The 27713-nt window shown below is 36.4% G+C and overlaps 1 protein-coding gene across 1 annotated transcript; it reads left to right on the plus strand.

Annotated features, from left to right (window-relative positions):
* Window positions 1-13339: 13339 nt before the first annotated feature.
* Window positions 13340-13702, plus strand: LOC138895511 (uncharacterized). The gene has a single exon (XM_070180203.1). The coding sequence runs from the start codon at window positions 13340-13342 to the stop codon at window positions 13700-13702; it is 363 nt and encodes a 120-aa protein (XP_070036304.1).
* Window positions 13703-27713: the final 14011 nt, after the last annotated feature.

A 27713-nucleotide genomic window follows, 5' to 3' on the forward strand; every position in this document is an offset into this window, starting at 1 on the left:
TAGGGCTGGGATGGGCTGACCATTATAAAACCTATCAAAATAATGGGCTAGTCCAGCCCAACCCGTCAATTGCTAAAGCCTATGTGAGTTGGGCTGAGCTAACCCGGCCCCGCCCATATTGACAGCTCTGGTATTTGGCCTTGCCAGATGGTAGTAGCTTTGCGAATTGGAAATTATTCAAACTAGAGTTTGTTATTCTCACGATTGTTTTCCCGTGTTTAACCTAAGTAAAGCACAATTATATATTTACCTGACCCATTTTGACAATGAACTGCCCAAATTTGGGTTGCACGGTAGCATTCGCCCACATCCGACTCGATTTATCCGTTTGTCACCCCTAGTCATAACCTGCCCGAAAACAAGTTTCTCAAAACGTGAGGGATTAAATTATCCATGTATAAAACCGCTTTTCATTAAATGAAGAAACGTGTGAAACAACACTTTTATCATCCATTTTAATGGACTAGAATAATTGCATTCTTTGTTATATTAAAATAAAATAGAAACTCTATTCTTACACACAATGCTTTTAACTTGCCTAGTATATGATAATTATAATTCGCTATTACTAAGTTTAGTTAGTATTTTTCTCGTTGTACACGCCCTAAAACATTGTAAAATTTTGGCATGTCGGCTTACATTGTCTCTATGTTTGAACAAATAATACTTATAGTATGCTTGGTCAAGCTGCAAAAATTAAATTTTTTTTAAATGTGTTTTTCTCAAAAGTACTGTTGGTAGAAGCAGTTTGTGTTTGGCTAATTAATTCGAAAAGTACTTCTGAGCACCAAATAGTGTTTGGTCAAGTTTTTAAAAACTGCTTCTAAGTATATTTTTCTCAAAAGTACTTTTCAAAAAAGTACTTTTTGAGAGAAACTATTTTTTTCTGTTTTTCCAAAACTGTTTCTGCTTCTCCTCAAAAACACTTTTTTTTCTTCCAAAAGCTTGGCCAAACACTTCAACTTTAAAAAAAAATACTTTAAAAAAAAAAGTGCTTCTAAGATTGGAGAAGCTTGGCCAAACAAGCTATTAGTTTATTTAGTATTATGATTCCTTTATTATCTGTAGCTGGATGATTATTAGTATATATGTTTGAACAAATAATTATAAGGTACTTCGTGCTTCTTGCTTTGGTAATTATCTCAAGACTACTCATTTGAACTTCTTTTAACTATTTCAATTCTTTGTTAACGCTTTATTTATTTCTAAAATTGTCGACTAATTATTGGTTGTTTGTGTTAGAACTAAGTTTGAAGATGAGCTTGAAGCTCGATCTGGAGCTCCAATGGAGTCCTTCTAGAGAGTTCTGTAAGAGGGAAATCGTAAGAGAGAAAATAGGAATTGGAAAAGTGAAAAGCTCACATTCTTTCTCATTTCAGTACTAAGTATATACACGTGCAATACTAGAAAATACAACTAATGCTTAGCTGGCCAAGCTGGCCCACTAACTCCACTAACTATACAACTAACTATCATTACATATAAAAATATAATTATACAACTCTCAACACCCCCCCTCAAGTTGAAAGTGTTGTAAACACTGCCAACTTGCCAGATATCGTTGAATGCTTTACTCCTGTTAGAGCCTTGGTGAGAACATCAGCTAACTGATTGTCTGTTGCTACATGATGGAGTGAGATCAGCCCTTCTTGCAGCTTACTTCTGACAAAATAATAGTCCACTTCTATGTGTTTGGTCCGCTTATGAAATACAGGATTTTTTGCTATGTGTAGAGCTGATTGGCTATCACAAAAGACTTCTACAGGTTTAGCAAAGGGCACAATGAGCTCTTCAAGTAATCTGTACAGCCACACCAACTCCCCTACTACTTTTCTGAGTGCCCTGTATTCTGCCTCTGCTGATGATAGTGAAATAGTCTCTTGCTTCTTGGATTTCCAGCATACGGGACTGTTTCCTAATAGAATTAAGTATCCACTCACTCACTTCCTTGAGTCTGGGCAGGCAGCTCAGTCAGAGTCACAATAAGCTCTAATATTACAGTTTGGATCATGTGGCATGAAGATCCCATGGTGGGATCACCCTTCAAGTATCTGAGCAAGTGAAAAGCTGCTTTCAAGTGGGGTTCTCTTGGATCTTGCATGAATTGGCTAAGATGTTGTACACTATATGCTATGTCCATTTTTGTGTTGGTGAGAAAGTTCAACTTTCCAACTAGTTTTCTGTAATAGGTAGGATTAGTTAATGCAGTGCCCTCTTTAGCTTTCAACTTCACTGTTGGATCAAATGGTGAGGGAAGGCTACTATAATCCATACAGTTGTACTCCTTTAGCAGATCAAGCACAAACTTTCTTTGTGAGATTATAACTCCATTAGTTTTATAGAGTATCTCCAGCCCCAGAAAATAATGCAGTTTACCCAAGTCTTTAATCTTGAAGTTGTCATGTAGGAATACCTTCAGCTCCTCTATCTCCTTTTTGTTTGTTCCTGTCAGTATCACATCATCTACATATACTTCCACATATACAGTTGACTTAGATGTCTTCTTATAGAAAAGTGAGTAATCATGCATAGACTGGGTGTATCCTTTACAACACAGTGCTTCACTCAATTTAGCATACCACTGTCTACTTGCTTGCTTAAGGCCATACAAGGACTTCTTGAGCTTACATACCATATTTCCACTATCTACTACTAAGCCTTGTGGCACTTCCATATATACCTCTTCATGGAGGTCCCCATGAAGGAAGGCATTATTCACATCTAACTAGAATATGTCCCAGCCTTTCTTGACTGCACCAACTATAAGAGCTCTTACTATTGTGATTTTCACTATAGGACTGAATGTTTCTGTGTAATCAATTCCAGCTTGCTAGGTATAGCCCTTTACCACCAACCTAGCTTTGAACCTCTCTATGCTACCATCTTCCTTATGTTTCACTTTATACACCCACTTACACTATATGGCTTGTTTCTCAATTGGTAGTGGTACTAGCTCCCAAGTGTTATTGGCATGCAATGCTTCAAACTCTTGTGTCATGGCTGCTTGCCATGTAAGATTCACAGCTGCTTCCTCATATGAATTAGGTGCTTTATCACTGCAAATACTTCTCAGAAGGCACTAACTATCCTGGTTCATATCCGCAACAGATATGTGATTGTGGGGAGAAGATAAGGCATTAAGAGAAAAGGGTGCATTGGTTTGGTTGTTGGTATTGTGGTTACTGATATTTGGTTTCAACTGGGGTAATTTATGGACATAATCCTTCAAGTATGTGGGAACTTTGTGTGTTCTATGATATTGTCTTGGTTCCAAAACATGCTCAGGTGAGGTATTCCTTATAGATCTTATTGATGAATTATTTTGTGAGTCTTCTGGAACAGGTAAATCTACATCATTGGGAGAATGTGGTGAAGGAGATGGATCAGATGACAAATCTGGATGTGTGACATCTGAAACCCCTTGTTCATTTGGCTCACTAGTTTGAGTTTGCTTATTGTCACTAGACACATGATCAATAAAAGGAATGAATTTGAGAACAGATGGAAAGGAAACTGTATCCTTAGATATACTGAAAGGAAAGATATTTTCATTGAACACTACATCTCTAGATACATGTGTTTTCTTAGTGGCCAGGCTGAGCACTTTGTACCCCTTTACCCCAAAGGGATATCCAACAAAGACATGTGGTGTGGTTCTAGGTTCAAGTTTATATCTGTGGACCTTGGGTACTGTAGGATAACACAAACAACCAAAAGTCCAAAACTCCTCATATGAGAGTAAGTAGACTTTCTATTGTATAGTAGTTCATACGGTGACTTGCCCTTGAAATGAGAAGAGGGCGATCTATTTATTATATAGGTTGCACATATGATGCATTCACCCCAATATCGTAGAGGCAATTTTGACTGGAATAAGAGGGCTCTAGAAGTTTCTAACAAATACATATGCTTTCTTTTTACTATGCCATTTTGTTGTGGTGTATAAGGACATATCTTTTGGTAGAGGATCCCTTTGGAAAGGAAAAACTGATTTGCTTTTATGTTGTTAAACTCTAGATCATTGTATGACCTTATAGATTGGATAGTGGTGTTGAATTGGTTTTCAATCATTGATACAAAGTTTTTGATGACATGTAGGGCATTACATTTACTGGTTAATAGGTGGGTCCAGGTGGACCTACTATAATCATCCACCATGGTAATGAAATATCTGAAGTTGTCATGAGTTAGCATGTGGTAAGGACCCCAGAGATCAACATAAAGTAGTTGAAAGATTTTGGTGGAATTGGTGGAATTTTCTGGAAATGGCAATCTCCCATGTCTTGCCATTGGGAAGACATGGCACTAAAGGGTTATTTTTGTGAGAAAGATGCTGGAACACTGGACATTTCCTTCATCTTGGCAAAGGGTACATGACACGGTCTGTTATGCCACAACACATTTATATCATCACTTGAAGAGATAGAAGGATTGATGTTATTCACAATGGGGAATTACACTTTATTATTTGGAGAACATGTATTTACAACTGAATGAGATGTGCAATTATCCCTAGACAATGAGCTATTTACAGTGGAATGATGAAAACAATGTGAGTTGTGTGTGCAGCAAGTGGAAGAAATAGAACTGACAATTGAACTATTTACTGTTGATTCTGAATGGTTATTCCTGAGACACCTTGGGCAGAGAAGATATAGGCCATCACCGGCTCTACCAATTCCAGAGGCCTCTTCATTGAAGGGGACTGCAGAAGACAAATGCTATCAGTAAAGACAATAATGCTATGAGGGGTTGAACTGGTTAATGAATGAATTGATATGAGGTTATATTTGAAGGAATGTATATACATGACTTTGTGCAAAATGATCTTAGGAAACAATGTCACACTTCCAATTTGTGTTACTTTTACCTTAAATCCGTTTGGAATAACTACCAATAAGGGATATGGTAGGGTTACAATGTTGGTTAGTAAAGATATATTGAAGGTCATATGATTAGAGGCTCCTGAATCTAATATCCAAGAGTCAGCCTTGTTTTTGAAGCATTCACAGGACAATTTGCCAAAATCAATAGAAGAAGTGCAGACTATTATACCTGCAAAGTTCACAGCACCATTGACATAGTTTGTGCAGCTGGAACTCTCTCCTCCTGTTCCAATCTAAAAATATTGCAGCAAATTCAGGATCTGTCCATATTGTTCCTTAGAAAGGTTGACCTGCCCGACCTCATCTCCATCTTCTGATCCATCATTTCTAGCTGGCATTGCTTCATAAGAGGTCCCTTGCACACTGGTTACTATTCTCCTTTCTTTGTTGAACCTTGCAGCTTGATTTATGTTCTGTCCTGTATTTGAACTTTGAGTGTGTGAATTTCCAAAACCCTGAGGGTACCCGTGTAGTTTGTAGCACTTGTACTTGGTATGCCCCAGTCTCTTACAATAGTCACAAAATGGCCGAGGCCCATTGCCTCCAGTGGATTTGTTATTGGCAGAGTAATTTGTTTTGTAGAAACCAGATTTTGATGTGTTGACATTTAGGGAAGCAGACTCAAAAAGTATTTGGTTATTTGGTTTGATCTCTCTCTGCTTCTCATCCCCAGTGAGAAAGCTTGTGCAAGAGTTGGTAGTGAATTCATCATGAGAATGCTTCCTCATACAATAGTGTAAACCTCATTAAGTCCCATAAGGAACCGTATCAATTTCCTGTCCTGCTCGGCCTTGTGCATGTTCTCCTTGGCACCACAGGTATAGGTACAATTGTAGTGAGTCTTTTTGATCAAAGTATTCAGCTCTTCCCAAAACCTTTTCAGCTTAGTGTAATAACCTGTAATGTCCAGCACACCTTGAGACAAGTCGTTTATCTCTTTTTGGATCTGGTACAGCCTAGCACCATTAATTTGCTCATAGCGATCCTCCAATTCTCTCCACAACTCAACAATATTATTAGTTGTCACGACCCAAAATCCCACCACAGGCGTCGTGATGGCACCTAGTCTCTAAGACTAGGTAAGCCGATTTCTATTATATTTCAAAGTAATTTTTTTTTTTTTTGAATATGAATTAATTAGGTAATCAAAACTAACAGCGGAACAAATATGAATACACAATCTCCCAAGACTGGTAGTACTGAGTCACGAACTCTAACTGAATATATGAAATGATCACGAGGACCGAATATACAATATTGTTTGATTAACAATTAACAGTACAATGAAATGAAAACACTCCAAGGGACTGCGACGACTAAGCAACTCTACCTTGAATCTTTACGATCCCGTTTTACTCTGCTCAAGTCCGCTATCTCTAATACCTGGCTCTGCACAAAAATATACAGAAGTGTAGTATGAGTACACCACGGTCGGTACCCAGTAAGTATCAAGACTAACCTCAATAGAGTAGAGACGAGGTACAGTCAAGATACTCACTAGTCAAATAATCTGTGCAATATAGCATACAAAAATAATAGAAAACAAATAACAATAAGGGCAACACCAATCAACTAGTGATTTAAACAATATGGCAATAGGAACATCATAAATATTACTCAAACGAATAATAAACACAGGTACAACCAATTAATCAAGTCTTTCAAAATATACATCTTTTATCTATAAGTTTTTCAATGAAAGTCTCTAGAATATAATCCTTTTCAATAAATATATTTCAAATATACTTCCTTCAAATAAATATCTTTTAATTATAATTCTTTCAAATAAATATCTTCTGAATAGAATTCTTTCAAATAAATATCTTTCGAATATAATTCTTTCCAATAAATATCTTTCGAATATAATTCCTTCAAGTAAATATCTTTCAAATATAATTCTTTCAAGTAAATATCTTTCAAATATAATTCTTTCGAATAAAAGTTATCATGTGACGTCTCATTTAACTTTCCTGGCATGAGAAATATATTCAACACATTACATCTGGCACGGCAATACCTTCGTGCACTTATCTCATTCTCACCCAATATATATATATATATATATATATATATATATATATATATAGATCAAATCAATTGGCACGGCAACACCCTTCGTGCGTTTATATCTTTCTCACCGTACATACATATAACAGTACCAACTAAGTGGTAGAAGTGTCAATAACAATAAAAAGAATAAAGTAGAGGCACACAGGAAGCAACAACGACTACAAGTCACATAGAAAACATAGGTGCACAATAACATCTCAAAATAAAGGCATGAATGTATACACTTAAAAAATAATATCACTATATAATGTATGTCTCTCGTCTTCTCCTGCACGGAAATACCCTTCGTGCCATGAGTATATGATAATATAAAAATAATTGCACGGCATCACCCTTCGTGCTTTTACTCTCATACTCACCTGATAATATAAATGAAACGGCACGGCATCACCCTTAGTGCTTTTACTCTCAACCTCACCTGATAATATAAATAAAACGGCACGACATCACCCTTCATGCTTTAAACTCTTAATGGCACGTCATCACCCTCGTGCTTTACACTCTCCCTCACATGATATATAATTCAAATGGCACGTCATCACCCTTCGTGCTTTACACTATTCCTCACCAAGCACATGTATATCATTAACAAGCAAGGCAGGAAGCATAAATAATGTCAAAGAGAGTGTTTAATCCACAACACAATATAACAATTCATATCACAATTTACCACTCACCACAATCAAGTTCCAAATATGTAGCAGAATCAATAAATTTCTCAACAAATAGCTCAAGGCTCCACACAACGTATATAAAACCTCAAAACAGTCAACAATGGTAAACAAAATACTCAGTATAGGGCAACGCCTTCATTAATCCAAATTCTTGATAATTATATTAACTCCTCAATTTAAACTTATTTAATAAATATTTGCAGATATGGATTCCATCATGAATTTAATTCCAAGAAACATATCAAATCAACAAACACACGGAATTCACATAAAATCCAAATAACAATAACACCAAATTATTATATAAAATACAAACTTGACAAATGAGGAATGCAACATGATAATTCAAGAATTTACTAATGCCAACAATTATCCAATTTAATACATAAAGATGCCTAAAACTTTAAACCAATAAAATTTGCACATATAAGCCCGAGTACGTACTCGTCACCTCGCGTACACGGCTTCCAACCACACAATTTCCACATAGGACTCAATGCAATTCCCCCACTCGAGGTTAGGCAAGATACTTACTTTTTTTTTGAAGTTATGCCGATATTCCAAATCCGCCTTCTTGCTTGAATTGACCTCCGGACCGCTCAAATCTATCCAAATTAATTGCATAATTTCATTAAAATTCATCGAAAACAATTCCGGATAATAATACATCGACTTAAAATTTTATTCCAAAAAGTCAACAAAAGTCAACGCGGGGCTCGCCTCTCGGAACCCGATATAATTTTTAAGAAATCTGATCACCCGTTCCGATACGAGTTCAACCATACTAAAATTATCAAATTTCGATGTCAAATGGACCTTCAAATCTTGAATTTGTGGTTTATGAAGTTTTTACAATTTTTTCCCAAATTTTCATCTCAAAGTACTAATTAAATGATAAAATTAGTGATATATTCATGTATATTAACCAAATCCGAGTTATAATCATTTACCCCGATGAATTTCTTGAAAAACCCACGAAACATAGTCTCCAACCGAGCTTCCAAAGTCCAAAAATGAAATAATAACCTAAACCTTGGATATATAGTGCACCTCTTGGATTCTCAATACACTGACCGTGCATTTCCACCACCCCCCACGCGAACGCCTTACCGCGGCCGCGAAAGTTTGGTGGCTACACTGTCAGGATTTAGTATTTTGGCCATAACTTTCTCTACAGATGTCCAAATGATGACTTCTTTATCTTTCTGGAAACTAGATATGAAGGGCTACAACTTTCGTTTTTGAATCATCTCAAATTCCTTGTAGATCAAAATATTTAGGCTTCTGAAGTCGGACCAACGGACTACAGAACTTCCTCGAGCGCGGCTGCGGACAGAATTGCGCGGTCCGCAAAAATTTGAGCGCGACCGCAAAATTCTGCAGCTGACCGCATTCCTCCTTCGCCTCAGCGTCCAAAATGTGTGGTCCGCGGCCCTCCTTCGCCTCAGCGTCCAAAAATGCGCGGTCCGCATCCCCGAAAGTGCTAGAACAATATTAGAGTGGCGAAATGCCCGGTCTCGCTCAAAACTCATCCCGAAACTCATCCGGAATCTCCCGGACACAAACCATATATGAATTTCAATCATAAAATATGTTACGGACCTGATCGCGTACTCAAAACACTGAAAAGAGGTCGTCTTGACCTGATATTGACCATGGCCAAACTCCCAAGTTTTCTTAACTTACAAATCTCTCAACTTCTATGTTTTGCGCCGAAATATATCAAATCAATCCGGAATGACTTCAAATTTTGCATATAAGTTATAAATGATTTAATGGAGATATTCCCATTTTTAGAATCGAAATCTGGCCTCGTTATCAAAAATTTACCCTTCGGTCGGACTTTTCCAAAATCTTATATTTTCCAACTTTCGCCAAAATGTGTCGAATTATCCTACGGACTTCCAAATCCAAATCCAAATCCGAACATACGCCTAAGTCCGAAATCATCATACAAAACTATTGCCATCTTTGAAATTCTATTTCGGGGTCGTTTACTCAAAAGTAATCTCTCCGGTCAACTCTTTCTATTTAAGCTTCTAAATAAGAATTGCTCTTTTAACTAAATTTCGAATCTTCAGTAAAATCAAACTCGACCACACCCGCGGGTCATAATACATATTGTGAAGCTGTTTGAGACCTTAAGCCACTGAACGGGACGTTAATTATTAAAACGACAAGTCAGGTCGTTACATTAGCATACTCCACATTGTCCGCAATATCTTTGGAGAGTGAATTTAGAATCCAAGACGTTACCATATCGCCGTATCGCTCCCACTGTCGGAACCTTTGAGATTAAGGATCTAGTGATTTACACTCTCCACTTATAAACCCTAACTTGTTTTTGACGGATAGACCTCGTATAACACTACGTCTCTGAGATCTATGTCCAATTCCATTGAAAGGAACTGAAACGAGCATCGCTCCAGGATTGTCTGATGGATATAGGTAGAGTGGATCGCTTGGATCTATTCCGGTGCTCGTCGCAGCGGCAACACTGGTATCACCAACATGTGTATATTCCTGATCTAATACAACCATGCGTAGGTAAATTTGTTCTGTTACACACTAATTTTTGAAGAATCGGTTATCAATTTTGCGATTCGAACATTTTTGGGAAAATGCCGATCGAACTAGAGAGACAGGTTCAGAAGAAAGAAAAGAGTGGGCGAAACTGAGAGAGACGGTGACGGATAGTCGAGCATGAGCTTCCTTGCTCTGATACCATGTTAGAATTGAGTTTGAAGATGAGCTTGAAGCTCGATCTGGAGCTCCAATGGAGTCCTTCTAGAGAGTTCTGTGAGAGGGAAATCGTAAGAGAGAGAATAGGAATTGGGAAAGTGAAAAGCTCAACTTCTATCTCATTTCAGTACTAAGTATATACACGTGAAATACTAGAAAATATAACTAATGCTTGGCTGGCTAAGCTGGCCCACTAACTCCACTAACTATACAACTAACTATCATTACATATAAAAATATAATTATACAAGTCTCAAAAGTTTGGGAAACAATAATGATTGAAAAGAGGAGGAAATCACGTGATCTATTTTGATTTATGTAACCCGACAAACTAAAGCTCCAGCACCCTGACTAATACGATAAGTGATTCTGGGTTCTGATTAGCCATGACGTCAAATATAAAATTTATCCAAAAATTCTACATAGGAATGTCTTATTTTTACTGGTTACCCATGCTTTGCTTGTTGCTATTGCTTAGAAAACAGATACGATAATTAATTTAATCCAATTAATTGTGCATGCATTGATGATGATGCAAATAGATAAGCGGACAATGCATATACAGAGAAATAGTGAGTACATAAGAGTGCAAACTACAAATAACTTGTAATTCTTTCTTTAAGTGAAATAAGATGGATCAATTAAATAAGCCTGAGATATATACTTTTAACCATGCGGTTTAGCTATAGTATAATATTTTATTTTCTATAGAACAATTATTTATTTAATTTATCCAATTCAATAAAGTATTATTTTAAATAGATCATTTGTTATATGTGTGTCCTTCAATTATGTAGTAGACGATTTAGTGTATGAAGTCTTAGCTCATATACAAAAGATTAAATTATCGGTTCTCATAATTAATAAATTATGTTCACAATCGAAGATATTGTTGGGCAAAATATCTTATGATTGTAGCACAAGATTTTAAAGTATGATTTATCTTGATTGTGGGGGTAGTTTTACTCTAACTTCTTGTGCTAGTATACTTAGTGTATATTGAACGGACCAAGTAGAGAAAATATATTTTTTTGCTGAATATATAAAATATTTTCTCCGATTTATTAAATGAGCTTATACTCTTAATCTTGATATAATTATTATGATCAATGTGATTTGTTTATTGTTTTGATTTATCAAAAGGTACAACTCTATTTTGAGTAAGTGTATGCCTAATAGATTGGACAATAATGAATGGCATTTGTGAAATGATAATTAGTTGATAGAATCCATGACTCGACCTTGAGTTTGATAATACCCCATTATGTAAGCTTATAAGTTTTCATATGAAAACCCGGCCGGTGAATTTTGTATCCATCACATAAAATAGTTTAAGAGGAATTATAAAAGATTTAATTAGTTAATTAAATTAAATTGTTAGTGATTTAGTTTGATTTAACTAGTATTTGTAATCTTAACATGGAGAGTTAAAATAAGTGTTGGTGAATTTTGAAATTCATATTGAGGAGTTCAATTGCAGTTTTTAGTGGAATAAACTGTGATTAATTATAGTAAGATTTAATTCATCCAAATTTTGAATTAATACTATAATTGGTAGCCTCTTATTATTTCTACGGTCCCTGCTATACCTAATAAAACCTTGACAGACTTGGGAAGAAAGTTACTTGGGAGAAAAGTTCTATAGTTGAGTTGGACTAGAATCCTACACGTTTTTGGGGCTGTTTTTTGGCCTAATTTCGTGTGCCACAAATAGAAGACTAGGTTCAACTAATAACTTACTCTTTAGAGTAGTAATATTTGCCCACACAAGTATTTTCGTCTAAGGCTTATTAGGAGCATAGCAGAAAAATGCAGTCCTGGATTCTTGCCATGTGAACGAGTTGTGCAATAGTTTCGAGAGGTTAGTGCTTCTAATCTCTGTAATTAAATTATTATTTAGATTACATGATTGTGATACCTATGTTTATAGTTGCTTCCGCTGCGCATGTTCTAACAATTCGTATCAGACACCATCTTACATCTAACTAGATAATGTAATACAGCATGAAAGAGTAATCTTAAAACGTGGTGTTCAATTATACATGTTTATTGTAGTTATTCTATGAAAACAATGTTGTTTTCTCAAAAAACCGGGAATGTTCTAAGTAATATTTTGAGTTCTGAAATCATAGATTAACATAAATCAGTTTGATATGTGATATGAACGAGTCAAAATATTTAGAACCTTAAAACGCTAAAAATCGATTTTTGCCAATTGGTCATGATTTTGAAATTCTAATTTTTTGTCGAATTCCGATTGACCTCAAATTTGGTAGGTTCATCGATGAGTTTTTGGCTATTTTATATTTTCTGGAAATTTTTCTTTAATAATTTTTTTCGAAAACAGTGATGGTAGGGTTCAATTCCTATGCTTTCTATTCTTGTTTTACAGCAATATAATGAGTTTATATGTTGACATAGGTCTTCTTTCACATCGGATAGATTCATTATGGATAATTACTATGTTTTGTCTCTAGTTATTTGATAACTTGTATTAACTATCCAACTGAGTTGCATGTTGATTCAATGAAACTAGGGATTATAAAAGTGATATTTATCTTTCTTAAATTGACGGGTTACTCTCCGTATATGTTGTTCATGTTTTAATTTATGGGGTGAATATCTGACATTATTCATATATTTTGCATGAATAGTTAAGTTTTCCTATCGAATCTAGTTTTTCAATGAGCATGGTTATATGTGTGATGTGTTATTTTGAATTTTATTATTCTTATTGCATAACTAATAATCTATTTAATGTGAATATCTCTCAGATTAACCATGTCTTCATTCAACCTATTTTCTTCAATTTTGAACCAAAAACAAGTTAGAAGGACCGAATTATGTTGACTGAAAAAGGAACCTTGATATTGACCTAACTGCTGAAGGGTACAAATTCGTAATAACTGAGTGCCCAGAAAAATTTGATGAAGATAATATTGATGATCAGGTTTAGGCCTATGACAAATGGGTAAGGCTGATGCGATGGCGCGATGTTACATTCTTGTCTCTATGGCGAATGTTTTGCAACATCAGCATCAGTCTATGGGGTCTGCTTATGACATGCTTGAAAGTCTCAAAGAGATGTTCAGAGAGCAATACTATGCGGCTAAGAAGACAGCCATAAAAGCCCTTGTGAATGCCAAGATGGCTGAAGGATCATCGATTAGGGACCATGTTCTGAAAATGATGGGTCTTCTGAATGAACCGGAGGTCTTTGGAGCTGTGATTAATAAGGAATCTCATGTTGAGATGGTCCTGCAGACTCTGCCTGATAGTTTTCAACAATTTCGCTTGAACTATAATAAGAACAAATGGATTTATCACTAATAAAATTTTTTAATGAGGTACAAGTGGTAGAATCTATTATCAAATAGCAAGCTCCGTTTGTGGCACTGAATGTTAAGAAAGCTTCGGTTTTTAAGCCTAGAGGCGATAAGAAAAAGAAGAAGGCTCACAAGGTTTTTGGCATCTTGAGGTGTGACTGCTGGTATGAAACAGCCTAAAGGAAAGTTCTATCACTGCAAGCAACCTGGGAATCACAAAAAGCAATGTTCTGCCTATCTGGCCAAGTTGAATAAGCAAGGTAATTCTAATTTAAATGTAGTTGAAATTTGTTTAGCGGATGTCTGTAACGACCCAACCGGTTATTTTGAACATTTGCACTTCGCTCGGTAGCTTACGGGCATGAGTAGATCCGTATGATATATTTTGACTTGTGTGAATCGTCGATTTTGGTTTCAGGTATTTCGAAATCGAATTGGAAGAATGGATTTCATTGTTGAAGTTTTAAATTGGGAGAGTTGACCAAGTTTGATTTTTTAGCATTTGACATCGGATTGGAATTTTTATGGTTCCGTTAGCTCCGTTGGGTGATTTTGGACTTAGGAGTGCATCCGGATTGTGATTTAGAGGTCCGTGGTTGAATTTGGCTTGAAATGGTGAAAGTTAAAATTTTAGAAAGTTTGACCGGGAGTGAACTTTTTGATATCGGGGTCGAATTCTGATTTCGGAAGTTGGAGCAGGTCGGTAATGTTGAATGTGACTTGTGTGAAAAATTTGAGGTCAATCGGAGATGATTTGATAGGTTTCGGCATCAATTATGGAAGTTGAAGTTTCAAAGTTCATTGAATCCGAATTGAGGTGTGATTCATCGTTCCGATATTGTTTTGTGTATTTTGAGGCCTCGAGTAGGTCCGTGTTATGTTGTGGGATTTTTTGGTATGTTTGGATGGGGTCTCGAGGAGCTCGGGCGTGGTTCGAATTGATTTCGGATCATTTTTCTTCATTTTGGTATTGATGTGTTCTGCTGTTTTCTGGTATCTAAGTTCTTCATCGCGTTGGCATGGCAAGTGTCGCGAACGCGTAGTGCATTTGGATGGCAGCAACAAATTGTTCTTCGCGATCGCGAAGTATGTCTCGCGTTCGCGTAGAGTTGGGGCAAGTCCTCTTCGCGTTCGTGTAGTGTTGAGGTTAGAAGCTGGGAATTTGAGCGTTCTTCAATGCGATCGCGTAAGGTTAGTCGCATTCGCGAAGCTTTGGAAGCAGTGTTCATCGTGTTCGCGTGGGTTGCATCGCGAACACGTAGAGTCTTTTGTGGCAGTGTGCATTTTGTTCATCGCGAACGCGATGGTTTTCTCGCGTTCGCGAAAGAGGAGGCATGTGCAGATTATAAAGTATTCTATTTTGAAGGTTTCAAACATTTTTGGATTTTGGGATCTATGGAGCTCGGAGTGAGATGATTCTTGAAGAAATTTTCAGCATATGAATTTTGATAAGTGTTCTCTGCTTGGTTTTGGTTATATTTCATGAATCTACCTTCGTTTTTGGTGATTGGATTGTGAATTTTAAAGAGGAAATTAGGGGTTTTGGCCTAAAGTTTCATAATATGAATTTTTGAGTTTTGAACATCGAATTGGAGTAGGATTTGAGTGAAACTAGTATGGTTGGACTCGTAATTGAATGGGTTGTTGGATTTTGTAAATTTTGTTGGGTTCCGAGGTGCAGGCCCTGGTTGGGATTTTGGCCGATTGTGGGCTTTTGATTCAAGATTTGATCTTTTTCGATTGCGATTGGTTCCTTTAGCATTGTTTGATGTATTTGAGTTGTTTTTGGTTAGTTTCGAGCCGTTCGGAGGTCGGAACGCGCGGGATGGAATTTTGGAGCATCGCTTGGCTTGCTCGGTGTTGGAATTAGATTATTTGAGATAAGTAACTCTTCTAATTTAGTGCTGAGGGTATGAAACCCCGAACTATGTGTTATGTGATTGGTATTGAGGTGACACACATGCTAGGTGACGGGCGTGTGGGGTGCACCATGTGAATTGGGACTCTGTTGTTTCCATGGCACTGTATAGTGGTCCTACTTTGTTGATATCCGTATTTTCACTATGTGATAAAGTAGTTAAGCTGTCAATCATGCTAGATATCATGTTTATCATTATGCCGATACTGTTTGGACCCATAGTGGTCGTTTCTTTCTGTCACCTCACTGATTTCATATGCGTCATGGCAGTTGAAAGTTCACGAGAAGAATTATCCTGTTTATGACTTAGAATTGGTAGCCATTGTTCATGCGCTGAAGATTTGGAGGCATTACCTCTACGGTATCTCGTGTGAGGTATTTACTGATCATCGTAGCCTTCAGTATCTGTTCAAATAAAAAGATCTTAATTTGAGACAGAGAAGATGGTTGGAGTTATTGAAAGACTATGATATCACCATTTTGTATCACCCGAGAAAGGACAATGTGGTGGCCGATACTTTGAGTAGAAAGGCTATGAGTATGATCAGTCTTGCGTATATTCCGGTTGGTGAGAGGCCATTAGCTGCAGATGTTCAGACTTTGGCTAATCAGTTTGTGAGGTTAGACGTTTTAGAACCCAGTCTGGTTCTAGATTGCACAGTCGCTCGGTCTTCTTTATATGAGCGCATCAGAGAGAGGGAGTATGATGATCCTCATTTACTTATCCTTAAGGAGATGGTGCGGCACGGTGATGCCAAACAGGTTGCTGTGGGGGAAGATGGGGTTCTGCGAATGCAGGGTTGTATTTGTGTGCCAATATTTCATACTCAGTTATATCCACGCATTCATGCCATATCTAAGTCTCAGTTATTATTTATTGATACATCATATCATTGTTGTCGGGCTAGTTTCATGACATTGTGAGCCCGTGAGTGAGACTGGAGAGATTGATGACTGAGTGAGGCCGAGTGCCTGAGTGAGAGTGATAATTTGGGATCGGGTTGCACGCCGCAATATGATATATTGATTACATTATGGGATAGGGTTGCACTCCGCAACGAGCCTTAGGGCTGTATATATATATGGATCGGGTTGCACGCCGCAACGAGCCTTAGGGCTATTTATATATCATGGGATCGGGCTGTACGCCGTAGCGATATAGCGCTTGGGCTGAAAGGAGCCCCTCCAGGAGTCTACACACCCCCAGTGAGCGCAGTCGACTATAAATAGGGATCGAGTTGCATGCCGCAGCGGGTATTGTACAACGCTGAGTGATTGAGTGTATTGAGCATAGCGAGAGAGAATACGAGACAATGAGATTGAGTACTCTGAGAGTGTAATTACATGACCTCATCATCGAGATGCATTGCATTTGACATGCGTACTTGAGATACATACATAAAGGTGCATTTCCTTCTGCTACCCAGTTTTGGGGACATTTATGATTTTACTTGTATCTTGACATGTAGGCATAGAGAAGTACTTTCCTCATGCAATTTGAAAATAAAACATCTTACTATTTGTTGAAAGGAGTTTTGGGAAAAATAACAGTTTTTAAAACTTACTCGTATATTGGCTTTTCGGTAAAAGATTTGGATTTTCACTAAGATACCTGAAAAGAAATGCCAATTTTTCTGGAACTGTGAACGAACCGAGCCTTTTATTTCTGAAATTCTTCTTTTGTTATGGTACTGTGGTGTTATGAACTGTTGTTGAATATTGGTGTTGGACCCGACCTTTCTGTTAGCTCGTCACTACTTTCAACCTAAGGTTAGGTTTGTTACTTATTGAGTACATGGGGTCGGTTATACTCATACTACACTTCTGCACCTTGCGTGCAGATATTGGCTGTTGATGTTGCTGTGTTCGATGAGAGCTGGATTGAAGATGTACATGTGTCCCGGCTGTAGCTGTCTCTTGTTCGTAGTAGCTTTAGATCTATAAAAACTCTGTTTATGTACTATTCAAACAGACTATGTATTTATTTCATTTTCTCTTTGTAAACTCTATTCTTAGAAGCTCATGATTTGTACTACCAGTTCTTGGGGAATGTATTAGATTCAGATATTTTTTTACTTAATTACTTTATTAATTATTATTGGAATTGATTAGTGGTTAATTGGCTTACCTAGCGGATTGGGTTAGGTACCATCACGACTAGTCGGATTTTAGGTCGTGACAATGTCTCTACCATGTTTTGGTGTGTAGATTCAGAAGCCACTAATCATATCTGCATTACTTTGCAGGGGTTTCAAGAAACACAACGGCTAAATGAGAATGAAGTTTGCGTTTTTCAAGCCAATGACGAGCCAACACCAGCTTTAGCATTAGGAAATATTAGAGTTTCGTTTAGTATTGATAGAATTTTAGTTTTGAAAGTTGTTCTCTATGTACCTTCCATTAGAAGGAATTTGATTTCGGTTTTGAAACTAATGGATGCTGCTTATAATATTTATTTTACTAATTACTCTATTGTTATTAAGCTTAATAAATATTTTATCTACATTGCTGCTAGAGTACATGATCTTTATACTTGATATATCTCCTCGTGTGCTATAACCAAAAGAATTAAATAACAATAATCTGCCACATAAAAGAAACATATTTCTCAATTGAGTCAAACTTATTTGTGGCACTTACGTCTAGGCCATATAAATCTAAATAGGATTTCGAGGTTGGTTTCAGATGGACCTTTAAGTTCATTAAAAGTGGAGGCACTACTAACATGCGAATCCTATTTAGAAGGAAAATTGACCAAGAAACATTTCTCCTCAAAAGGAAATAGAGCCAATGATAAGTTGGAATTAATTCATTGAGATTTGTGTCCTATGAATATACAAGGAAGAGGTGATTTTGAGTACTTTGTGACTTTCACATATGATTACTCGAAATATGGATACATTATCTGTTGCGCTGTAAGTCTGAATGCTTTGAGAAATTTAAAGAATTTAAGACAGAAACGGAGAAACGACATGATAAACGTATCAAATCATTGCGATCTGATCGTGGTGCTGAATACCTTTCTGCAGAATTCATTAAATACTTATCAGATTGTGGAATTACATCTCAATTATCTGCCCCGAAAATACCATAACAAAATGGTGTGGCAGAAAGAAGAAATAGGACACTTATGAAAATGGTTAGATCAATGTTAAGTTATTCTGATTTGCCTTCTTCCTTTTGGGGATATGCTTTAGAAACAACAAATTATATTCTGAATTTGGTTCCTTTAAAGTCAGTACATTCAACTCCAGCAGAATTGTGGACTTGGCGCAATCCCAGTTCGCAACACATTCGGGTTTGGGGTTGTCCAACACATGTGCTGAATGGAAAATCGGATAAATTAGAATCGAGGACATAAGTGTGCATTTTTACTGGATACCCAAAGTGAACTAAATGTGATTTATTTTATTGTTCCAAAGAAAAGAAAGTAATTATTTCGACAAATGCCAAATTTTAGAAGAGAACTATTTAATGAGCCATATTCCTAGAAGTATTCTAGTTTTACAGGAATTAAACAATGGAGTAACTAATAACTCATCTCTGGAACGTATCACGGAAACCAATATTGACATACCACTGCATTATCATAGTGGGAAAATGTCAATAGGCAGCAGAACGCATAAGAGCAATTGCTTGACATCTCACTACCCCAAAGTAGTGGGAGTAATGTTGAGCAACCTAAAATTGTTGAGCAACCTAAAATTATTGTGCAACTTGCACTTGAGGAAGAAGTTAATGATATCCTAGCACCTCAAGGTGTGGAGGATAACATTGAGGCTTCAGTTTCAGAAAATGATGTTGCGGTTCAACAACAAGATCAAACTGCACATATAGTGACTAGTCGTAGTGGGAGGATTATTAAAAAACATCTACGGTCTGCGCTCTTTGGAGAATCTTATAATAGAATCCCTTAGGAGCCTAACACAGAACCTTTTAATTACAACGAAGCACTAGAGGATACCGAACGCAGAAAAATAGATTATTTTTATGAAATCTGAAATGGAGTCCATGTACTCCAATCAAGTTTGGGACCTTGTAGAATCACCTACTGGAGTCAACCACATTGGTTGTAGATGGATCTATAAGAAAAAGAGAGGAGTGGATGGAAAAGTTCAAACTTTTAAAGCTAGGCTTGTTGCAAAAGGGTTTACTCAAAATGAAGGGATCAATTATGAGGAAGATTTTTTTCCTGTGATCATGATTAAATCCATTAGGATTCTCTTATCCATAGTTGCTCATTACGATTATGATATTTGACAAATGGATATCAAGACGACTTTTCTTAATGGAAGTCTTGATGAGTGCATCTACATGGCACAAATAAATCGTTTCATAAAAAGTGGCAATGAGCACATGTTGTGTAAACTAAAGAAATCCATTTATGGATTAAAACAGGCTTCTAGAGCATGGAATACTTGTTTTGACACATCGATTAAAACTTTTGGCTTTGATCAATGTGAAAACGAGTCTTGTATCTATAAGAAGTGGGATGGAGATAAAGTTGCATTCTTGGTTTTGTACGTAGATGATATCTTGCTCATAGGAAATAATGTGAGCATGTTGGATTTAGTAAAGGAGTGGTTGTCCTCGCTTTTTTATATGAAGGACTTAGGACAAGCGGCACATATCCTTGGGATCAAGATTATGCGAAATTGCAAGCAAATGATATTAGACTTATTCCAAGCATTTTATATTGATACTATTCTCATCAGGTTTAGCATGCATGATTCCAATAAGGGTTTTCATCCTTTTAGACATGAAATCTCTCTATCAAAGAATCAGTCCCCAAAAATGACTAATGATATAGAAAATATGAAGGCAGTCCGTTATACTTCTGCTGCAGGGAATCTCATATATGCTATGCTATGCACTAGACCTGATATCTGCTTGTTGTTGGCATGGTTAATAGATTTCAGTCTAATTCTTGATGAGAATATTGGACTGCCGTTAGACATATAATCAAGTACTTAAAAAGGACTAGGAATTATATACTGGTTTATCACTCAGGCGATCTTGCACCCATTGGCTATACTGATTTAGATTTCCAGTCAGATATGGATTCTAGAATATCTACCTCAGGATATGTTTTTACTTTAAGAAGTGGAGCCATAAGGTGGAGGAGTATCAAGCAATCATGTGTTGCTGATTCCACCATGGAAGCCGAATATATGGCTGCCTCTGAGACAGCTAAGAGGCTATTTGGCTCGGAAACTTTCTGAAAGAGCTTAACGTAGTTCTTTCGGTTCAAGCACCAATTTTGCTTTATTGTGATAATAGTGATGCAGTTGCAAACTCGAAGGAACCACGAAGCCATAAAGGGGTAAGCATATTGAGCCTAAACATCATTGAATTCGGGGCATAACTTAGAGAGGTGATGTAAATGTGTTGAAGATTGCGTCAGAAAATAATTTGGCAGACCCGTTTACAAAGAGCTTGCCACAGAAGACTTTTGACAAGCATGTAGAAGGAATGGGTATTAGAGTTGAAGACGCATGGTTATGAGTCTAAGTGGGAGATCGTTGGGATATACTATTATCCATGCGGTTTAGCTATAGTATGATGTTTTATTTTTTATGGAATAATTGTTTATTTGATTTATACAATTCAATAAAGTATTATTTTAAATAGATCATTTGTTACATGTGTGTCCTTTAATTATGTAGTAGACGATTTAGTGTATGGAGTCTTAGCTCATACACAAAAGATTAGATTGTCGGTTCTCATAATTAATAAATTATGTTCACAAACGAAGATATTGTAGGGCAAAATATCTTGATGACTGTAGCACAAGATTAAAGTATAATTTATCTTGATTATGAGAGTAGTTTTACTCCATTTTCTTGTGCTACTATACTTAGTGTATATTGAACATACCAAGTAGAGAAAAGATATTTTTGTGCTGAATATATAAAATATTTCTCTGATTCATTAAATGAACTTATACTCCTAATCTTGATATAGTTATTATGATCAATGTGATTTGTTTATTGATTTGATTTATTAAAAGGTAGAACTCTATTTTGAGTTAGTGTATGCCTAATAGATTGGACAATAACGAATGGCATTTGTGAAGTGATAATTAGTTGATAGAATCCATGACTCGATCTTGAGTTTGATAATACCCCTTAATGTAAGCTTATAAATTTTCATATGAAAGCCCGACCGATGAATTTTGTATCTGTCACGTGAAATAGTTTAAGCGAAATTATAAAAGATTTAATTAGTTGATTAAATTAATTATGAGTAATTTAGTTTAATTAACTGGTATGTCTAATCTTAACATGGGGAGTTAAAATAAGTGTTGGTGAATTTCAAAATTCACATTGAGGAGTTCAATTGTAGTTTTATAATGAAATAAACTGTGATTAATTATAGTAAGATTAATTCATCCAAATTTTGAATTAATACTATAATTGGTAGCCTCTTATTATTTTTGTGGTCTCCGCTATACCTAGTAAAATCTTGACAGACTTGGGAAGAAAGTTACTTGGGAGAAAAATTCTTTATTTGAGTTGGACTAGGATTCTACTACCTTCGTAGAATCCTACACCTTTTTTGGGCAGTTTTTTGGCCTAATTTCGTGTGCTACAAATAGAAGACTAGGTTCAACTAATAACTTACTCTTCAGAGTAGTAATATTTTTCCACACAAGTATTTTCGTCTAAGGCTTATTGGGAGCATAGCAGAAGACTGCAATCCTTTTTGCCTTGTGAACGAGTTGTGCAACAATTTCGATAAGTTAGTGATTCTAATCTCTATAATTAAATCATTGTCTAGATTACATGTTTATGATACATATGTTTATGCTTGCTTCCGCTGCACATGTTCTAACATTGAGTTCAAACATTGGCTATTTAGAAATGAAAAGGTCTTTTCATATGGTCTTGGACAATTCTTACTTCATGAGTTAACTTTTGATGTTGAATTAAGCTCAATGCCCATTTTCTTATCATGCTATTAGTACTAGACTCATCAATTCAGTATAACCAATATTGTAACCACATATTATATTGTCCACGCACAAATTGACAGATTTGGTCCTGCCGGGAGGAGAGGGGAAAGTGTTGAGTTTGCACATCAACTGTTCAGAGATGAGAAGATGGTCTTGTTATATCCATTTTCTGAAAAGGGTGATGTAAGGTTGCCAATGTTTGCATGGCACAATTTAACTTCGACCAATTACACGTGAATTATGGCCCCTCCCATTGCATAGAAGTTTATTAATAACCAATTTACCTTCAAGGAAGAGGCAAAATTAAATGTGATGAAACTAATAATAAGCTGTTAAAAGTTCATTTTTTACTCAATTTTTATTTAAATATATTCTCTTAAGGATTTTGTTTACAGGTTTCTTTTTGTTGATGATGAACTGATTAAGGGGTTTAAGGTTGGACCTTAGACTTTGAAAATTAAACTTCATAGGAAATCCCAAAGACAAAACAGTCACTATCACTTCACTAAATCGGAGGTTCACTTCACTGGACCACTTTATCTGGTAGGCATGTGCAAGTGCAACGATAATGCAAATTGATAACCCAACTATAATCCTTCTACTTTTCACTTATAATTATAATCACTATATATATAAGCTTTCTTTATTACTCCTTCAATGGTTCTTTTGTCCCTTTCTGATATAAATGTTGGTCAAAGCCCTTCTTTTCAAGTAACCTTGACTGACTTTAACTAAACACACTATCATCAGCCCTTATTCTCCACCCCTCTACATAAAACCCTAACATCAAGTAAAGCATTTGCATAATCATTTTTTTACAAGTACATAATTTACAAGTTGTGTATCTATATATTACTCTTCTACAGTAACATGATAAGTTCATTTACACTATCAGATCTTTTGTAAAATGATTATTTGTAACTATTCAATACGATAAATAGGATCAGTATGCTGAAAAACAAAGCAGGTTCTCCATTATAACAAGTTAAGAGTAGAATTCTTTTGCATTATTCATGTATATAACTGTTTATTTTACTGATTTCGAATGGTCCATAGAACCACATCAGCAAACTCAGCAAACAGAGGTATGCCACATAAGCAAATAATTTAAGGCTTTTTAGGGTTATGATAATAGTGGATTTTAGTACATTAGTAGTACGTCTTTTAACAAACTTTTTTAAAGTTCACGCGCTACTACTGCGCAGTTTTCTATGATGTGCGTGGAAGCATCTAGCTTAAGATTAGAAATGCGGCTAAACAAAAAAAATTTCCCACCTTCGCCTTGAGAGTATCCGTACTTCCAACGAATCAGTGTTTTAAAAGATATTTTCGGGGCGATCCCCAGGCGAGACACACCAAAAACGTTTGAGTCGATGGTGTGGAACGATAATCTCAAGAATCGTACGCCTGGCAATTCGGAACGTGTGTCCGGGCATTCGGGGGCATACGCTCGGGCGTTTGAGGCACTTTTTTTAGTCAGGCGTAAGCCCTAGAGATTTTTTCAAATTAAAATAAAATTTGTTGAATAAGTCCTTCATATAATACCCAAATTTTCAAAAGTCAACTTGGTAATTATTCAAAAGTTTTAAAAAAGAACTGAAATGTATTAAATTTAAAAGTCAAGACCTTTTTATTGATTGAAGTCCTAATTCATGATCTTTCCCAATTCTTGATCTTGTCCGCTAGTCTGCTAATATCTCCCAAAAGCAACAAATATTCAATTTTTTTTTTACAAATACAAAGAGAACTCCATTCTCTATAGCAACATATTCAAAGTTCAAATTGCAGGTTAGTCATCTTTTTTGTTTCTCCATGTAGAAAATTTTATTCTTTTAGACTCAAGTTACTTATGCTTGTAAGTAGAGTATAATAGATTCTTTTGACTAGTGTTTTATGGGGATGACGCGCGCGCGCGCGCGCGCACACACACACACACACACACATATATATATATATATATATATATATATATATATATATATAGTTTTTTTTAATTTTTATACAATTTTACCTGTTTATAAATATTTACTATAATTATATTATTTTATAAAATATTAAAAATTAAATACTTATGGGGCTTACGCCCGTGACTCGGGACTTAAGCCTAGATGAGTCGTATGTAAAATGGCTTGCCTTGCCTCAACGCCTTTTAAAACACTACAATAAGTTGACGATGGGGGCGATTAGTATACACGAATATAAAGGACGCGTGGGTCGGACATTTGATTACGGACTCTTTATAGGTACATGTTTTAAGGACTCCACTAGTCACGTGCACTCTTGGAGTTTTCTGTTTCACCTCGTCCCTGTCGACTTTTACTCCCCATGTGCTCTGTCCTCCAATTTGATATCACAATGCCATTTAATAACGAAAATGTCCATTTTCCTCTAAGCACAAAAGGCCAGGTGAAAAATGTAGTAGGTCCCATCCGTGGTAATTTACAATAGATTTACTGACAGAAGACAACATTTCCCTATTTAGTCAAACTATTGAGGAAAGTAAAAGATTGATTTTACACAATTGGAATCCAAGTTAAAGATATGGTAATTTTGGCCCTTTGGCAGCTGGATCAGTCATTCATGAATCCATGAACTGGCCACGTTCAAGGAGGATTTATTAGAGATAACATAATAATACATTTACACCACCTCAACCTTATCATTTTTCCAAATCACTGTGCCTTAATTGGTCAAGTAGGCAATTTGTTCTTGAAAATGATAAGAACCAAAAATGAAAGAACCATGTGCTATGCAAGCTACAGATGATGTTCAATGGGTCCAAAGGTCGAAAATTATAGGGTGGTCCAAACTCCAAAGTCATGAACTTAGGTAAGATAACGAGACTACTTGACAAATTCACTTGAAATTCTTTGCAAAGTCAAGTTCTGTCCTGCAATGTTTCTTCGTTAAACTAGAGATAATAGCAAATTGTACTATATGAGTTTATGTTTCCATAACGACACAATTACCTAAGGGGGGAAATAAGGGAGAAAATAGTAGTCTCTAAATTAAGTCCCCAAACCTAAATTCTTACACAAATTCAACGGCAAATTGGGGTTTTATTCGTTAGTCACCTGGATTATTGTAGTGATGATTGCAATTGATGGTTGAGATATCTCATCCTGTAAATTTAATCTCGTATCCATCATTGGTTTTTAGAGTTTATCACGGTGTAAATTTTTTCACTCCGCTCAACTTTTATAATCATTCCTATGTGTTATCATTGTGTCTTCAAATTATCAACTCATTGTATTTGTCATTTTAGAACATTAACATTTGTACCAAAAATATGTAAAGTCTTGGAAAAAAGAAGAACAACATCTCCAGTGTTATCCCACACCGTGAGGTTTGGGGAGGGTAGTATGTACGCAAACCTTACCCCTACCTTGTGAGGATAGAGAGGTTGTTTCCAATAGCCCCTCGGCTCAGGAAAGCAGAAGCACCACACTAATGAAAATATAGACAAGAAGGGACAATACCAAAAAGTCATATAAAAGTAAAATAAAAACAACAAGACAGTAAGGTGATCAACAATGAAAGAAAATAACGATTAGGCAAAAAAAAACTACTACCAACAGAAAACGAGACTGCGTGCCAATACTACTGTTATTAACACTCTATACTACCAACTCTACTACCCTAATCCTCGACCTTCATACATTCCTATCAAGGGTCATGTCCTCGGTCAGCTGAAGTTGTGCCATGTCTTGCCTAATCACCTCTCCCCACCTCTTATTTGGGCTACCTCTACCTCTCCGTAGGCCCTCCAATGTCAACCTCTCACACCTCCTCACCGGGGCGTCTGTGCTCCTCCTCCTCACATGACCAAACCACATATGTCGCGCTTCCCGCATCTTGTCCTCAATAGGGGCCACACCCACCTTGTCGCGAATAACCTCAGTTCTAATCCTAACTAACCTGGTATGCCCGCACATCCATCTCAACATCCTCATCTCCGCTACCTTCATCTTCTAGACTTGAGCGATCTTGACTGGCCAACACTCAGCCCCATACAACATTGTTGGCCTGACCACCACTCTGTAGAACTTACCCTTAAGTTTCGGTGACACATTCTTATCATACAAAATACCTGAAGTGAGTCTCCATTTTATCCATTCCGCTCCAATACGATGTGTGACATCTTCATCAATCTCCCCATCCCCTGAATAATAGACTCAAGGTACTTAAAACTCCCTCTCCTAGGGATGACCTGCGAGTCCAGCCTCGCCTCCCCTTCCCCTCCTTGAGTCTCGCCACTGAACTTACATTCCAAGTACTCTGTCTTGGTCCTGTTCAACTTGAAACCTTTAGATTCTAGGGTCTGCCTCCATACTTCTAATTGCGCATTCACACCGTCTGCGTCTCGTCAATCAATACAATATCATCTGCAAATAGCATGCACCACGACACCTCCCTTGGATGTGGCGCGTCAGTACGTCCATCATCAGAGCAAACAAAAAAAGGCTGAGTGCCGACCCCTGATGCAATCCCATCATAACCGAAAAATGGTCCGAGTCCCCACCCACCGTCCTCACTCGGGTCTTTACTCCATCATACATGTCCTTAATCAACTCAACGTAGGTAACAGGTACACCTCTAGCCTCCAAACATCTCCACAAAACTTCTCTCGAAACTTTATTGTACGCCTTTTCTAAGTCTATGAACACCATATGCTCTTGGAAAAAAGAAGACTCTTATAATTATAGTTATTAAATATTTTTCTTAATAATGATGCAATTTTATAAAGTATTACTACTTCGATATAAACAGGAGATTGTATGCAATTAAGCTAGCGTTTGGATATAGATTTGATTGAAACTTGAAAAAAGAATATAAGATAAAAAATAGTTTTTGAAAGTTGAAATTGTGTTTGGACATGCATTTTACTTGAAAAGATATTGAAATTTTGTGAGTAGAAAACTTGAAAAACTAGTGTAAATCACTTTTTTATACTTGAAAAATTCATCTTCAAAAACTGCCCAAAAACTTGTCACTTTTTATAATATTTTCAAATTATTTTGGAAAAAAAATAATTTATGACGAAATAGGAGCTAAATGATGGAATAGCATAACTACTTTTTGCTCTTTTATTAATGGATATAAATCGAAAAATTGATTAGAGGTATCATAAAAAGCCAAGAC

This window comes from Nicotiana tomentosiformis, chromosome 7 (assembly GCF_000390325.3).
Source record: "Nicotiana tomentosiformis chromosome 7, ASM39032v3, whole genome shotgun sequence".
NCBI lineage: Eukaryota > Viridiplantae > Streptophyta > Magnoliopsida > Solanales > Solanaceae > Nicotiana > Nicotiana tomentosiformis.

Bases quoted from the DNA above. Each gene is read 5' to 3' on its own strand.
- LOC138895511 (XM_070180203.1), top strand. From the start codon at position 13,340: ATGGGTAAGGCTGATGCGATGGCGCGATGTTACATTCTTGTCTCTATG.